General features: G+C 42.2%; 2 protein-coding genes across 2 annotated transcripts in view; one reads left to right on the top strand and one right to left on the bottom strand.

Moving 5' to 3' along the window:
* The window catches only part of LOC113806083 (docking protein 2), a 22851-nt gene extending 9396 nt beyond the window's left edge, over positions 1 to 13455 (top strand). Inside the window, exons 4-10 of the mRNA XM_070145027.1 lie at positions 468 to 536; positions 8835 to 8943; positions 9443 to 9684; positions 10307 to 10480; positions 10701 to 10992; positions 11702 to 11754; positions 12264 to 13455. Coding sequence (XP_070001128.1) covers positions 468 to 536; positions 8835 to 8943; positions 9443 to 9684; positions 10307 to 10480; positions 10701 to 10992; positions 11702 to 11754; positions 12264 to 12473 — 1149 coding nt within the window. The 3' untranslated portion in view covers positions 12474 to 13455. The remainder of the gene's footprint in view (positions 1 to 467; positions 537 to 8834; positions 8944 to 9442; positions 9685 to 10306; positions 10481 to 10700; positions 10993 to 11701; positions 11755 to 12263) is intronic.
* A 2628-nt stretch (positions 13456 to 16083) lies between these two features.
* LOC113806086 (ionotropic receptor 21a) lies at positions 16084 to 17908 on the bottom strand. The gene is made up of 5 exons (XM_070145290.1): positions 17514 to 17908; positions 17169 to 17479; positions 16875 to 17012; positions 16494 to 16680; positions 16084 to 16206 (listed from the first exon to the last, which is right to left on the bottom strand). Exons 1-5 carry the CDS (start codon positions 17826 to 17828, stop codon positions 16084 to 16086), a joined length of 1074 nt encoding a protein of 357 aa, XP_070001391.1. The 5' UTR covers positions 17829 to 17908.
* Between the last annotated feature and the right edge of the window lie 233 nt (positions 17909 to 18141).

Genomic DNA, 18141 nt, shown 5'->3' with positions numbered 1-18141 from the left:
ATATATATATATATATATATATATATATATATATATATATATATATATATATATATATATATATATATAGTTATTGTTGTTTATAAGTTATTAACTTTAGCGTCACTGAAACAGAAATGACTGCAGCTAATAGAAGTGTTATCTTTATGTCATTGATGACTATTTACAATTCTTATGTATGTCCAACGCTACTAGATTAGGATGTTTAAGCTTTAAGTTTTGTCAAACTTGAATTGCATATTTTTGTTGAAATTATTTTGTATATGATTTAGTATTACATCATTTAAGTTATGGTATTATATGATTTAGTATTACATCATATAAGTTATGGTATTATATGATTTAGTATTACATCATTTAACCTATGATATATTCAGATTATAATAATCTCATGTTAAAGCTGTGTTGATAAAGTCTTGCAATTTCCCTTCTCGTTAAAATGGTTAAAATGATTTCACTCCTTTCAGGTCGCGATCAAGGACCAAGTGAATGACTTCTCCGTCGACAGCAATGCGGAAAGGAATGCCTGGGTCAGGGTAAGTAAGGGAAAGGGAGACGAAAGGGAAATGGGAGAAGGGGTAGAGAAAATGAGAGAGAGGGAAATGGGAGAAGGAGGAGAGAAAATGAGAGAAAATGAGAGAGAGGGAAATGGGAGGAGGAGGAGAGAAGGAGGAGAAGGAGGAGAGAAAATGAGAGAGAGGGAAATGGGAGAAGGAGGAGAGAAAATGAGACAGAGGGAAATGAGAGAAGGAGGAGAGAAAATGAGAGAGAGGGAAATGGGAGGAGGAGGAGAGAAAATGAGAGAGGGGGAAATGGGAGAAGGAGGAGAGAAAATGAGAGAAAATGAGAGAGAGGGAAATGGGAGGAGGAGGAGAGAAAATGAGAGAGAGGGAGAGGGCAGGGAGGCGAGAGGGAAATAGGAGGAGGAGGAGAGAGAGGGAGAGGGCAGGGAGAAGAGAGGGAAATAGGAGAAAGAGGAGAGAGAGGGAGAGGGCAGGGAGACGAGAGGGAAATAGGAGAAAGAGGAGAGAGAGGGAGAGGGCAGGGAGACGAGAGGGAAATAGGAGAAAGAGGAGAGAGAGGGAGAGGGCATGGAGACGAGAGGGAAATAGGAGAAGGAGGAAAGAGAGGGAGAGGGCAGGGAGACGAGAGGGAAATAGGAGGAGAGAGAGGGAGAGGGAGAGGACATAGAAGAGGAACGAGAACGGGGAGATTCAAGAGGGAGAGGGAGTTTAACTAACCTAAGCTGAAACAATGGAAAGAATACCTGGCCAGATGCGATAGGCCTAGCGAAAAAAGGTGTGCAGAATTTACAGGGGAATGATTAAGAACATTACGGAAAGTTAACCTAACATCAGAGGGAGGGACATTACGTAAAGTTAACCTAACATTAGAGGGAGGAACATTACGTAAAGTTAACCTAACATTAGAGGGAGGAACATTGCGTAAAGTTAACCTAACATTAGAGGGAGGAACATTACGTAAAGTTAACCTAATATTAGAGGGAGGAACATTACGGAAAGTTAACCTAAAATCAGAGGGAGGAACATTACGTAAAGTTAACCTAACATCAGAGGGAGGAACACTACGTAAAGTTAACCTAACATTAGAGGGAGGAACATTACGTAAAGTTAACCTAACATTAGAGGGAGGAACATTACGTAAAGTTAACCTAACATCAGAGGGAGGAACATTACGTAAAGTTAACCTAACATTAGAGGGAGGAACATTACGTAAAGTTAACCTAACATTAGAGGGAGGAACATTACGTAAAGTTAACCTAACATTAGAGGGAGGAACATTACGTAAAGTTAACCTAACATTAGAGGGAGAAACATTACGTAAAGTTAACCTAACATTAGAGGAAGATTACGTAAAGTTAACATAACATCAGAGGGAGGAACATTACGGAAAGTTAACCTAACATTAGAGGAAGATTACGTAAAGTTAACCTAACATCAGAGGGAGGAACATTACGGAAAGTTAACCTAACATTAGAGGGAGAAACATTACGGAAAGTTAACCTAACATTAGAGGGAGAAACATTACGGAAAGTTAACCTAACATTAGAGGAAGATTACGTAAAGTTAACATAACATCAGAGGGAGGAACATTACGTAAAGTTAACCTAACATTAGAGGAAGATTACGTAAAGTTAACCTAACATTAGAGGGAGAAACATTACGTAAAGTTAACCTAACATTAGAGGAAGATTACGTAAAGTTAACCTAACATTAGAGGGAGAAACATTACGTAAAGTTAACCTAACATTAGAGGAAGATTACGTAAAGTTAACCTAACATTAGAGGGAGAAACATTACGCAAAGTTAACCTAACATTAGAGGGAGGAACATTACGGAAAGTTAACCTAACATCAGAGGGAGGAACATTAAGGAAAGTTAACCTAACATTAGAGGGAGAAACATTACGCAAAGTTAACCTAACATCAGAGGGAGGAACATTACGGAAAGTTAACCTAACATCAGAGGGAGGAACATTAAGGAAAGTTAACCTAACATCAGAGGGAGGAACATTACGTAAAGTTAACCTAACATCAGAGGGAGGAACATTACGGAAAGTTAACCTAACATCAGAGGGAGGAACATTAAGGAAAGTTAACCTAACATTAGAGGGAGAAACATTACGCAAAGTTAACCTAACATCAGAGGGAGGAACATTACGGAAAGTTAACCTAACATCAGAGGGAGGAACATTACGGAAAGTTAACCTAACATTAGAGGGAGGAACATTACGGAAAGTTAACCTAACATTAGAGGGAGGAACATTACGTAAAGTTAACCTAACATTAGAGGGAGGAACATTACGGAAAGTTAACCTAACATTAGAGGGAGGAACATTACGTAAAGTTAACCTAACATCAGAGGGAGGAACATTACGGAAAGTTAACCTAACATTAGAGGGAGGAACATTACGTAAAGTTAACCTAACACTAGAGGGAGGAACATTACGCAAAGTTAACCTAACATTAGAGGGAGGAACATTACGTAAAGTTAACCTAACATTAGAGGGAGGAACATTATGGAAAGTTAACCTAACATTAGAGGGAGGAACATTACGTAAAGTTAACCTAACATTAGAGGGAGGAACATTACGTAAAGTTAACCTAACATTAGAGGGAGGAACATTACGGAAAGTTAACCTAACATCAGAGGGAGGAACATTACGTAAAGTTAACCTAACATTAGAGGGAGGAACATTACGTAAAGTTAACCTAACATCAGAGGGAGGAACATTACGGAAAGTTAACCTAACATCAGAGGGAGGAACATTACGTAAAGTTAACCTAACATCAGAGGGAGGAACATTACGGAAAGTTAACCTAACATTAGAGGGAGGAACATTACGGAAAGTTAACCTAACATCAGAGGGAGGAACATTACGGAAAGTTAACCTAACATCAGAGGGAGGAACATTACGGAAAGTTAACCTAACATCAGAGGGAGGAACATTACGTAAAGTTAACCTAACATTAGAGGGAGGAACATTACGTAAAGTTAACCTAACATCAGAGGGAGGAACATTACGTAAAGTTAACCTAACATCAGAGGGAGGAACATTACGTAAAGTTAACCTAACACTAGAGGGAGGAACATTACGTAAAGTTAACCTAACATCAGAGGGAGGAACATTACGTAAAGTTAACCTAACATCAGAGGGAGGAACATTACGTAAAGTTAACCTAACATCAGAGGGAGGAACATTACGGAAAGTTAACCTAACATCAGAGGGAGGAACATTACGCAAAGTTAACCTAACATTAGAGGGAGGAACATTACGGAAAGTTAACCTAACATCAGAGGGAGGAACATTACGGAAAGTTAACCTAACATTAGAGGGAGGAACATTACGTAAAGTTAACCTAACATTAGAGGGAGGAACATTACGGAAAGTTAACCTAACATCAGAGGGAGGAACATTACGTAAAGTTAACCTAACATTAGAGGGAGGAACATTACGGAAAGTTAACCTAACATCAGAGGGAGGAACATTACGTAAAGTTAACCTAACATTAGAGGGAGGAACATTACGTAAAGTTAACCTAACATCAGAGGGAGGAACATTACGTAAAGTTAACCTAACATCAGAGGGAGGAACATTACGGAAAGTTAACCTAACACTAGAGGGAGGAACATTACGGAAAGTTAACCTAACATCAGAGGGAGGAACATTACGTAAAGTTAACCTAACATTAGAGGGAGGAACATTACGGAAAGTTAACCTAACATTAGAGGAAGATTACGTAAAGTTAACCTAACATTAGAGGGAGGAACATTACGTAAAGTTAACCTAACATCAGAGGGAGGAACATTACGTAAAGTTAACCTAACATTAGAGGGAGGAACATTACGTAAAGTTAACCTAACATTAGAGGAAGATTACGTAAAGTTAACCTAACATTAGAGGGAGGAACATTACGTAAAGTTAACCTAACATTAGAGGGAGGAACATTACGTAAAGTTAACCTAACATCAGAGGGAGGAACATTACGTAAAGTTAACCTAACATTAGAGGGAGGAACATTACGGAAAGTTAACCTAACATCAGAGGGAGGAACATTACGTAAAGTTAACCTAACATTAGAGGGAGGAACATTACGTAAAGTTAACCTAACATTAGAGGGAGGAACATTACGGAAAGTTAACCTAACATTAGAGGGAGGAACATTACGTAAAGTTAACCTAACATTAGAGGGAGGAACATTACGGAAAGTTAACCTAACATCAGAGGGAGGAACATTACGTAAAGTTAACCTAACATCAGAGGGAGGAACATTACGGAAAGTTAACCTAACATCAGAGGGAGGAACATTACGGAAAGTTAACCTAACATCAGAGGGAGGAACATTACGTAAAGTTAACCTAACATCAGAGGGAGGAACATTACGGAAAGTTAACCTAACATTAGAGGGAGGAACATTACGTAAAGTTAACCTAACATCAGAGGGAGGAACATTACGTAAAGTTAACCTAACATCAGAGGGAGGAACATTACGTAAAGTTAACCTAACATCAGAGGGAGGAACATTACGGAAAGTTAACCTAACATTAGAGGGAGGAACATTACGCAAAGTTAACCTAACATCAGAGGGAGGAACATTACGGAAAGTTAACCTAACATTAGAGGGAGGAACATTACGTAAAGTTAACCTAACATTAGAGGGAGGAACATTACGGAAAGTTAACCTAACATTAGAGGGAGGAACATTACGTAAAGTTAACCTAACATTAGAGGGAGGAACATTACGGAAAGTTAACCTAACATTAGAGGGAGGAACATTACGTAAAGTTAACCTAACATCAGAGGGAGGAACATTACGGAAAGTTAACCTAACATTAGAGGGAGGAACATTACGTAAAGTTAACCTAACATTAGAGGGAGGAACATTACGGAAAGTTAACCTAACATTAGAGGGAGGAACATTACGGAAAGTTAACCTAACATTAGAGGGAGGAACATTACGGAAAGTTAACCTAACATTAGAGGGAGGAACATTACGGAAAGTTAACCTAACATTAGAGGGAGGAACATTACGGAAAGTTAACCTAACATTAGAGGGAGGAACATTACGTAAAGTTAACCTAACATTAGAGGGAGGAACATTACGGAAAGTTAACCTAACATTAGAGGGAGGAACATTACGTAAAGTTAACCTAACATTAGAGGGAGGAACATTACGGAAAGTTAACCTAACATTAGAGGGAGGAACATTACGGAAAGTTAACCTAACATTAGAGGGAGGAACATTACGTAAAGTTAACCTAACATTAGAGGGAGGAACATTACGTAAAGTTAACCTAACATTAGAGGGAGGAACATTACGGAAAGTTAACCTAACATTAGAGGGAGGAACATTACGGAAAGTTAACCTAACATTAGAGGGAGGAACATTACGTAAAGTTAACCTAACATTAGAGGGAGGAACATTACGTAAAGTTAACCTAACATTAGAGGGAGGAACATTACGTAAAGTTAACCTAACATTAGAGGGAGGAACATTACGGAAAGTTAACCTAACATTAGAGGGAGGAACATTACGGAAAGTTAACCTAACATTAGAGGGAGGAACATTACGTAAAGTTAACCTAACATTAGAGGGAGGAACATTACGGAAAGTTAACCTAACATCAGAGGGAGGAACATTACGTAAAGTTAACCTAACATCAGAGGGAGGAACATTACGTAAAGTTAACCTAACATTAGAGGGAGGAACATTACGGAAAGTTAACCTAACATCAGAGGGAGGAACATTACGTAAAGTTAACCTAACATTAGAGGGAGGAACATTACGGAAAGTTAACCTAACATTAGAGGGAGGAACATTACGGAAAGTTAACCTAACATTAGAGGGAGGAACATTACGGAAAGTTAACCTAACATTAGAGGGAGGAACATTACGGAAAGTTAACCTAACATTAGAGGGAGGAACATTACGGAAAGTTAACCTAACATTAGAGGGAGGAACATTACGGAAAGTTAACCTAACATTAGAGGGAGGAACATTACGTAAAGTTAACCTAACATTAGAGGGAGGAACATTACGTAAAGTTAACCTAACATTAGAGGGAGGAACATTACGGAAAGTTAACCTAACATTAGAGGGAGGAACATTACGGAAAGTTAACCTAACATTAGAGGGAGGAACATTACGTAAAGTTAACCTAACATTAGAGGGAGGAACATTACGGAAAGTTAACCTAACATCAGAGGGAGGAACATTACGTAAAGTTAACCTAACATCAGAGGGAGGAACATTACGGAAAGTTAACCTAACATCAGAGGGAGGAACATTACGTAAAGTTAACCTAACATCAGAGGGAGGAACATTACGGAAAGTTAACCTAACATCAGAGGGAGGAACATTACGTAAAGTTAACCTAACATCAGAGGGAGGAACATTACGTAAAGTTAACCTAACATCAGAGGGAGGAACATTACGGAAAGTTAACCTAACATCAGAGGGAGGAACATTACGTAAAGTTAACCTAACATCAGAGGGAGGAACATTACGGAAAGTTAACCTAACATCAGAGGGAGGAACATTACGGAAAGTTAACCTAACATCAGAGGGAGGAACATTACGTAAAGTTAACCTAACATCAGAGGGAGGAACATTACGGAAAGTTAACCTAACATCAGAGGGAGGAACATTACGGAAAGTTAACCTAACATTAGAGGGAGGAACATTACGTAAAGTTAACCTAACATCAGAGGGAGGAACATTACGGAAAGTTAACCTAACATCAGAGGGAGGAACATTACGTAAAGTTAACCTAACATCAGAGGGAGGAACATTACGGAAAGTTAACCTAACATTAGAGGGAGGAACATTACGGAAAGTTAACCTAACATTAGAGGGAGGAACATTACGTAAAGTTAACCTAACATTAGAGGGAGGAACATTACGGAAAGTTAACCTAACATTAGAGGGAGGAACATTACGGAAAGTTAACCTAACATTAGAGGGAGGAACATTACGGAAAGTTAACCTAACATCAGAGGGAGGAACATTACGTAAAGTTAACCTAACATCAGAGGGAGGAACATTACGGAAAGTTAACCTAACATTAGAGGGAGGAACATTACGGAAAGTTAACCTAACATTAGAGGGAGGAACATTACGTAAAGTTAACCTAACATTAGAGGGAGGAACATTACGGAAAGTTAACCTAACATTAGAGGGAGGAACATTACGTAAAGTTAACCTAACATTAGAGGGAGGAACATTACGGAAAGTTAACCTAACACTAGAGGGAGGAACATTACGGAAAGTTAACCTAACATCAGAGGGAGGAACATTACGTAAAGTTAACCTAACATCAGAGGGAGGAACATTACGCAAAGTTAACCTAACATTAGAGGGAGGAACATTACGTAAAGTTAACCTAACATTAGAGGGAGGAACATTACGTAAAGTTAACCTAACATTAGAGGGAGGAACATTACGGAAAGTTAACCTAACATCAGAGGGAATTTAATTAACATTAATATGGCGGGAACAAGAGCAGTGTCCGAGAACGAAACTTTTGGGAATGATCAGGCAAGCGATATTGAACCTTGGCAACATAACTTGCATTTCGTGAAAAGAAAGATTGTGAAATCCTCTGAAGATGAGCTGTATATTCTGAATCAAGGCCGGTGGGGGTAGTGAAGTCATTATGTAATTATTTATCAGAGAAAGAAATAATGGACTTCACAATGATGGCCCAGTTCGAAATTGCATTGTCGTAAAGGAGATAAGAACGTTCAACCATGAAACAGAATTAATGATTGTGGACTTTATTGAGAGGGAATTTACTATTTGTCTTTCGTTCTACTATGTAATTGATATTCAGGTATTTAATACGAACACACACGTTTATATTTATACAACACACACACACACACACACACACACACACACACACACATATATATATATATATATATATATATATATATATATATATATATATATATATATATGTGTGTGTGTGTGTGTGTGTGTGTGTGTGTGTGTGTGTGTGTGTGTGTGTGTGTTTATATCTATACCGACATATATACGCACATATACAGGATGACATTAAAAAGGCCGGCCATTGATAATCCGGTTCCTTCAGATTTCCGGCACTGATTTCGGAGCGAACTTTCAAATCTACTGCATTGCCTCGCAACTGTTTTCTCGAGTCGCCGCTTATGTTTTGATGGCGCTGTACTCCAAAATCAGCTGTTGGGCACAAAAACACACACACACACTCACATTTCTCTGGGGTTTGGGCGTGTGTGCTGGCAACAGAGGACACCTGAAGACAATATATGTTCCCCTCTTCCTGCAGATGATCCAGGACGTCTTCTTCCAGCCGCAGCAGAGCGCCGACTCCGCCGCCAGTGTCAGAGCAGAGGAAATGGTGTCCGAAAACGATATTTATGTGTCTGCGGACGAAGGTAATGCAGTGGCGATGTCCTTCACTTTTTGGATTTCCTTTTTGATTACTATTTTTTATCGATTATACCGTCTGCACATGGACCTGACACGTAGGACCTGTAGGCGTTGTATCCTAGATGTTCTTGTCTTCTCCCACTCTCCTTCCTTCCCTACCTCCTCCTTTCCCCACTTTCCTTATTATCTCTTTCCCTACCTTCCCTCCCGTAAATCCAGCTCTAACCTACCCATCCTTCCCTCGGCCCCTTTCCCCTCTCTTACTCCCCCTCGCATTCTAATGTTTTAATCCCTCTCTACCCCACCTCCCTTCGTCTCCTCTGAGTCCCCCCCCCCCCCCCCCCCCAGTGCCATACTCTACCTTCCTCCGCTCCTTCCAATCCCCTCCTGCAACCCCTTCTCCCATCCCTCTAGCCGCTCCCCCAAGCCCCTTCCCCTCTCTCTCCAGTCTCCCTCTTCTCCTGACGCCCGCCCCCTCCCTCTAAAAGAAATCCCCCCCGCCAGTCGTGCGCGAGTTCATGGTGACGGTGGGCGCGGAGACCCGGTCGAAGCTCGCGGTGGACGGCCAAATCCGGATGCTGATCGAGGAGGGCCACATCACCCTCATCAGCCCCGAGGGCAAGCGGGTGATGCGCTGGTCCATGGGGCAGCTGCGGCGCTTCGGCTACAAGATCAACAACTTCCACCTGGAGGCGGGGCGCAAAAGCGAATCTGGGGAGGGCGTGTTCTCCTTCGTCACCAACCAGGCAAGGGCGGGAGCGGCTTCCCGTTTGAGGCGCCGGGTCTCCCACGCGCGCCTTCCTGCTTCCGTTGTGTTCCTGCTCATGCTTCTCCTTATCTTTTTGCTCTGTGTCTTTTCCCATCGCTAGATTTTAGTATATGGCATCCATGGCTTTCACAAAGATGCGAAGATCCTTGTCTGCTTTATAAACGTAATTTGAGTGAATTTAATTATTTTTTCTTTTGTCGCAAATGATCCTCTTCTACCCATCTAAATAGGTTAGGGCGCCTTTAGGTAATCAGCTTTTGTACTCAGCTTCGCCGAAAGCCGACAGGCATTCACTTCATATATTCTGTCAGTGCTGAAATCGCATTGGTTCCTGTTTCGGCAATGCTTCTCAAAAATAGTCACCTCTTCATTATCAGTTTGCGATGGAAATGTCATGTATGGAAAAGTTTCTTTGCTTTCATAGAATCATTGTCAATCATTTCTTGCTTTGATACGTCCTTCATGTCTCCCTCTTTTACTTTTCCTCCTCATTCTTTTTGTCTCATTTTGTATTATGAGCACCGTCATCGCCGTAGCCGCTTCCTCCTCCGTTTGCACCTCCCCTTTGGTCGCGTCTCACCCCCGCCTCCCCCGCACAGGGCCGGCAGATCCACGCCATGGTGACCAAGGAGAAGGCTCGCACGAGGACCTCCGGCCTGAGCCTGACGCCCTCCCTCCCGGTGGGCCAGGTCACGCCGCCCGAGCCCTCCGACGCGCCCGTCATCACCATAGGAGGGCACACCTACGAGGAGGTCGAGGTCATGCAGAACAAGGTTGGATCTGGTTCCTTTTGGTCGAGAGATTTTCGAAGTAGACCTTTTTATTAAACCTTTATTTAGACGTATCATCTTTTGTGTAAGAGATCTATGTCTTTTGATACACAGTCAATGGTCCCTAGCAAAAATAAGGGTAAAATAAAGCATTCCCTTGGCGCTGCCGTTGCTGAATGAAGACAAAAAGAGTAACAGGACCTCCTTCCCGCCCCTCCCCCAGCCCAGCCCTACCAAGCCGCCCCGCCCGAGCCAAAATAAATTCCCGAACGACAGCTCCTCCTCCGCCGAGAGCCTTTCGGCGGCGCCTGTGCCCATCGCCTTCGCCAACATCAAGTCCCCGCGTACCAGCAGCGTCTCCGGGGGCATGGACGCCAGACAGGGGATGATGCCCGCCGCCCATACTCTGCCGCGCATGGCCCACTACCCGATGGACGACAGAAACATCTACTCCGAGCCCGAGATCCCCACCCAAGCTTGGAGGACTCACGGGACCGACGTGTACGACAAGACCAGTGAGTGTTGGGGTCCGGGTGGGTCGGCCGAGGCGGTGCGTGGCCTCTGAGGCGCTGCCCTCTCGCCCTTCTCTGGCTGCGGGTGCGACTGGTTATTCGTTGGCCACTTTTTCTGGGATTGAGAGAGGGAGAGAGAGAGAGAGAGAGAGAGAGAGAGAGAGAGAGAGAGAGAGAGAGAGAGAGAGAGAGAGAGAGAGAGAGAGAGGGAGAGAGAGAGGGAGGGAGAGAGAGAGGTAGAGAGAGAGAGAGAGAGAGAGAGAGAGAGAGAGAGAGAGAGAGAGAGAGAGTGAGAGGGAGAGAGAAAGAGAGAAAGAGAGAGAGAAAGAGAGAGGGAGAGAGAGAGAGAGAGAGAGAGAGAGAGAGAGAGAGAGAGAGAGAGAGAGAGAGAGAGAGAGAGAATGAGAGAGAGAGAGAGAGAATGAGAGAGAGAGAATGAGAGAGAGAGAGAGAGAGAGAGAGAGAGAGAGAGAGAGAGAGAGAGAGAGAGAGAGAGAGAGAGAGAGAGAGAGAGAGAGAGAAAGGGAGAGAGAGAGAGAGAAAAGAAAGAGAGAGAGAGAGAGAGGGAGAGAGCAAAAGAGAGAGAGAGAGAGAGAGAGAGAGAGAGAGAGAGAGAGAGAGAGAGAGAGAGAGAGAGAGAGAGAGAGAGAGAGAGAGAGAGAGAGAACAAAATATAAATCTAAGGCTCAACCGATTTCCTTTCCTTCTGCAGCCACTGACAACACCTATGACACGCTGCAGCACTACCAACCACCGAACAAGCCGGTAAAGCAGTTTCTCGTTTCGTTCAGCCAAGTTTGCTCTTATTTGTGATCTAGCTTTATACCTGTACCAATAACCCCCGCCCACCCATCTATCTATATATAATATATACATATAAATATAGATAGATAGATAAATATATATATATATACATATATATATATATATATATATATATATATATATATATATATATATACAGAGAGAGAGAGAGAGAGAGAGAGAGAGAGAGAGAGAGAGAGAGAGAGAGAGACAGAGAGAGAGAGAGAGAGAGAGAGAGATAGATAGGTAGATATATATATATATATATATATATATATATATATATAGAGAGAGAGAGAGAGAGAGAGAGAGAGAGAGAGAGAGAGAGAGGGAGAGAGAGATAGGTAGATAGATAGATAAATATATATATATATATATATATATATATATATATATATATAGATAGATAGATAGATATAGATAGATAGATAGATAGATACCAAAACTAACGCCCCCAACACCTCTTCCAGGTGACGGAGGACCACTACGCCAACAACCACATCCTCGCAGACCCCGCCAGCCCCGCCCCCAGACCGCCCCAGTTCCCGCAGCACATCGTGGTCAACCAGGAGGCGACCTACGCCGTCGTCAGCAAGCTGCGCCCCAAGCACCGTTCGGGCCCGAGCAGAACAGACAAGCCCGACGGGGTGACTTCGCTCCAGGAGAACAGCTTGATCTGAGGCGGCGACGGGGCGCTGTCCCAGGCGGAGGCGCGGGAGGGACTTGTCATATATATATATATATATATATATATATATATATATATATATATATATATATATATATATATATATATCGGTGTGTGTATGTATATCATAGTCATACTTATATATATGATCACACACACAATATATATATATATATATATATATATATATATATATATATATATATATATATATATATATATGTATATGTGTGTGTGTGTGTGTGTATGTATGTGTGTGTGTGTGTGTGTGTGTGTGTGTGTGTGTGTGTGTGTGTGTGTAAATATATATAGCCCAAGGTATGAATCCTAACTAGGTGCGGGCAGAAGTAACGGAATGAGAGAATATACCGATAGGGCCCGAGATCTTGAGAGATCAAAGATAGTCGAAAGCAAATAATTTCCCTGGGTGATGGTTTGACCTTGTTCCTTCCTCTGCCGCCGTGTATTAACCTGATTTTTTATATATATATATATTCCCATGAGGCCTGAAATCCTCCCCTTGTTGTATCTAGACTTCTAGATAAAAGTGTACCCTAGCCATGCTAGACATTATAACCCTTGGGGCATATGCAGTCATAATGCCCAACCAATATAGTCCTGTTGCACTTTATATATTTGATAATGCAGAGCTTACGTGTGATGTTCTTTGGCTAACTCCGTGTTGCATTTTTGTGATTACTCAACATTAATAAAAAAAGTATCACAGAGCTTTTTTTTCCCTTGGGTCTGAGGTTGCTTTTTACTGATGATAGCAATGGTCACTTTCTCTTCAATATTTATTCGTCTATACATTTATAACCATAATGTATTATTGGTAATGCTGTATTATTGCTAAGGGTAATAATAAGAGTAAATGATGTATTGTGGAATTCCATTTTTCTCTCTCTCTCTGAGCAGTTTGGTCTTAAAGGAAGTGTGTAAATTCAACCTGATAATAAAATTTGTTATCATATTGTTGAAGTTTTATAATCAAGCTTTTTCACTTACTAAAGGGATCATAGATGTAAATGTACTCTTAAAATACGTGACTCACATATGATAGCATCAGCAAGAGCGAAAGCAGAAAAAATACATAAAAAAGATGACATAGAAACGAAAAAGAAAAAGAAAATGTTTAATCACAATAATGATAATTGTTTTGCATTTAAAAAATACTGGAACAACATTAGGTTTCCGGAATCATGCGTCAACCAGGGCGAGAAATGAGAAATTATCAAATCTAGAATAACATTGAATATTTTATTATTAAAGAAGACAGTCGTATTTACTCTTATCAATCTAGAACGTTAAATGGCAGCTAGCGCTTTATCGCTGGCCTTTCAGTAAATTTCTCGTCTTTTTAGCTATAAATTCCTAGGAGAAGGGTAACTGTGGAATTAGGGGATAGGCCTACATTCACATTAATACCCTAACGACATATTCCAAGACAACATTCTAACATATGGGATTTATATCATCACATTGTTGTAACTAAATCAAACAGATTTAGGTATACATGACCTACAATATCATCAGACATCTGAGATATGACGAAGGGAAAAAAGGGACAAGACAGTGCCATTATTAGGAAGTCCCTGGGGCACCATCTGACCTTAACCCAGCCTTGTTTATCATCAGCTTTATCTTTCCCTTATTTATCATTTACTGCCGAGAAGAAACGAAGCAATCCGAGTGAATATAAGACGTATTTCGACAAATTATACGTTTCAGCCCGAATGCGTGACTTGATCTTGATTCCGTAACGGTCTGTAATCAGATTATCAAAGCGATGTGATTTAAATAGGATAAACAGAAAAAAAAATAAGAAAGAAATACACATGAAAAAACTAACGATTTGTACACGACAGAAAACGGGACACCAGCTCGACTAGGAAAATGAAAAAAGCTGCTACTAAACCAAATACTAAAAACAGGAAAGGTCCTTGCATGTGCGCGGTGGTCAGTGCTTTGGCTTGGCCGTCGGAAGTTGCTTCGTCGCCGCGACCCTCCTGCCGGCGCTGCTTATTAAACATGGCCGCGCGCACCTCCTCCATCAGGTCTTTGTGCCATTTGAGGAACATTCCGCTCTGGAGAACAGGGATCGTACGTGTAAAGTTTTCGAAACTGGAAATAAGGGTGCATTAATGTAAACAAATACATGCAAACACACACACACACACATATACAATCCATAGATGTCAACGAGATGCTCGAAGGCCGGATGGTTCCCACTGAGCACCTCTGTACCCGGCAGCTGTCTTCCTCCTTCAGCGGACGCAGGAGTTCACTCTAATTTATCTCATGACACTTCTGAGGCGTAAGCAAGCACACGCCCTCGAAAGGAATAGCTTCATAAAAGAACTCGTCAGACAGTGGCAGAGAACAAGGCAGAACAGCAGACAGACGACGGTCCCACTCGCCACCGCTCCGCCCTCGGCACCTGGGGCATGGGCCTCTCGTGGGGTTTCACATACACCTTCCCCAGTAAACCCTCCAGCAAAGACCCCTCTCATTCACCTGCTCTACGACCTAATCTCTTACTTTCACATCTTGTGGCTAGTGGTGGGCGAACCTCACAAGACCACCCTCATGCTTTCACAACATATATATATATATATATATATATATATATATATATATATATATATATATATATATATATAGGGCTTACATACATACATATAAGTAAAAACACGTGGTAAGACTGAGCTGCACTTTTTGTGTGATGCTGCAGGAAAGTCATAGATCAGAATGTGCTGAGGGGGAGGGAGCCATACATAGTAGAAAGCATCTAAGTACTTATCTAAACCTTGGTAGAAAGTAGCGAGAGGGCGGCCGAGAACGGAGATGAATGGGCGAGATAAGGAAAAGAGATAGACGAAAGATGACGTCAAAAGAAGCTGAAGGTGACAGAGGCTAAAAAAGAGCAGATGTAAGATGGCTGAGAATTTTGAAGAAAGGAAAATCTTTTGGAAGGAGCATTTACGTTGAAGAATCGATGCAGGTCGGAAGTTGTGAATGATGGATATGGACAGATGTTACTAGATAGGAAAACAGAAACAAATAGGGCCTTGAAGGAAATGAAATAGACGCAGTTTCTAAGGAAATGGGGTAGAAGGCGACCTTGAAGAAATGAAGTAGTTGGGACTTTGAAGGAAATAAAGTCAGTTTTCCCAACCGATTTGAAAGGCTTCGTGGAGTGCTGTTTGAAGAAAGAAGAGAGACTGGCTGATCAAGCTGCTAAATACTTGTAGTGTAGCTGGCATAGGAACTGGTGACTGGATAAGTGCATGTATTATAATTTTATTAAAAAAAATAATAATGATAACTTTTGGGTGGGCGTTGAAGAGAAGAAAAGAGCAATGAAGGTGCTTTGATAAGACCCCCTCCTTAGGGCGTGTGCCCAGAGAAACCAGGTTTGCCTGCGACTGTAGCACGAAGAATTAGACCATATAAACAAGTGTGGGCGTGCACAGAGGAAGCAGGTTCAAGCGTGTCGGCGCCAGCAGCCCGCTTCAACTCGCTTTCCTGCTTCAACCCGCTTTCCTGTTTGCTCGGATCATTCTTGCCTGCTCAACCCGCGTGAATGGACGCTATTGAGATCAGGGTGGATGTCGAGCTCCTGACAGCCAAAGTTTATGAGACGGCCAGTGTGGAACAAATGGAAAAAGCACCACGCCAACAGGAATGTGGTGGATAGGCTGAAGACTGAAATCAGGAAAATTCTGGAAGAAAATAAAGCATTTGTGAAAGGATACTTCATAAGCATAGTACTTTTATGTCCCAAAGGATATCGATAAACGTGATACTTTATTCAGCCTACTACTTACTCCCCAGTATTTAGTTCATTCAAGGGGCTGCCACACTACAGCGGGTCGGAACTGCTTTCTCTGTGCATGCACCCTACTCGGGATTACAACACACGACCGACAAAAATAATCAGATGAATAAATGAACCTCCGGGCGTTCCACTGAACCTCCGGCCCTCCACTGAACACAGCTGAAAACTCACCTCAACAAAGGCGAGGAGGAGGCGGTCCAGCTGGGGCTTGTATGGGGCGCCGTGAGGAATCGGGTAGCTAATGAAAACCGTGTCCAAGTTTGTCTTCGCAATGTACAGCTTCGCCTTGCCTGTCGCGTCCGTGAAATTCTGATTTATGATGTAGTCCAGAAACGAGCGACTGGATATGACTGCGTGGCTAGGGAAGGAAACATTTATGGAGTCGGTTCTGTTTTCAGCGTTGCAGTCCTTTGCTTATCTGAATCGTTAATTGATGTATATACCAGTATATGCAAGACAAAGATGGAAGACTAGTTAACAAAGACAAAAAAATATGAATTAAACAGCCATAGAAAGATAAGGAATTAAGCCAATAACCATAAGTCAGCCTACTTTTTTTCTGTTGTTAACCGAAGTCCTTCTTCCATCGACGGACCGATGTAAAGCAGCTTCGCGATGGCTTGAAAAACCTCAGAGTTGGAGGCCTCGTAAAACTTCTTCCAGTCTGCTCCATAGGGCGGAATATTGATCCTATGACAGGACGTGTAGGTGTACAGTTAGATGCATGTATATGTATGAGTATATGCAATCACAGTAAAATAATAACCATGATCATCTGAGAAGTTGAATGAATATTTCGAAAGGAATTCAGAACGTTTATTTCGCCGTGCCCCTTCGTCCACACACCTTTCCACGACCCTGACCATCTCGGCAGCCGTCTCAGGCCGCGGTGGATACATGGGCGAGGTGAGAGAGGCCGTCAAGTTGCCCCTGTACGCCACGCCCACGACCAGAGCAACCACCAACCACGTGGCGACCACCAGGCGACTCGCGGTCGTTCTGGCACGCCACTGGCTGAAGTCTTGGCCAAGGAGGATCTTGTAGACTTCCAGAACTGACTGGCTGAGGTCGGGGTACGTGGCGCGTCCGATGTGGCCAAGCTGGGAAAGGGGTTTTGAAGGCGCGTCACTCGCCACTGACAGCACGCTCATACTCATATATTTACATAAACACACACACGCGCATGCACACATAGAAAAAAGAAGAAAAGAAAAGAAAAAAAACGAAACCAGAAACACACACACACACAAACCCTCCCAAAACAACAACAACAGACACACCCACCATCTTCAGCACCCCGGCCAAGACCACCAGAGCTGCAATGACCGCCACCCACACCTCCCACGACAAAGGGAAGAGCAAGTTATCCCATCTCGGGGCGAGCGAGGGCGTGGCCATGACGAAGGTCTGAGAGGTCATCCCGTATTCCCGCGTGAATCCATACTGCTGGAGGCGTGATGGCAGAACGACGTAACCGTTGGCGGCCATGAAGGAGGTCCTGTCCATCACTCGCTCGACCACCTGCAATGGGTCGTCGCGTGAATGCTGCTGACTTTATTGTTTTCATTATCGCTATTACAGCTATTATTATTGTTTCTACTTCCTCTCATCATTGCTATTGTTTTATTTTTATTATTATCACTTATCAATTTCATCGTTAGTGAACCGCATTCACGTTGATAGATGTAGAAAAAGGTATGAATGAGAATGAATATATTCACAATACAAGAGATGTATTTGACTGGTTTCGAATACATCTTCGAAACCGGTCCAATACATCTCTAGCATTATAAAGATATTCATTCTCATTCGTACTTTC

This window comes from Penaeus vannamei, chromosome 33, assembly GCF_042767895.1.
Source record: "Penaeus vannamei isolate JL-2024 chromosome 33, ASM4276789v1, whole genome shotgun sequence".
In the NCBI taxonomy this organism is placed as follows: Eukaryota; Metazoa; Arthropoda; class Malacostraca; order Decapoda; family Penaeidae; genus Penaeus; species Penaeus vannamei.
The sequence above is the reverse complement of the archived record's forward strand: the minus strand, read 5'-3'. Positions and strand labels throughout refer to the sequence as shown.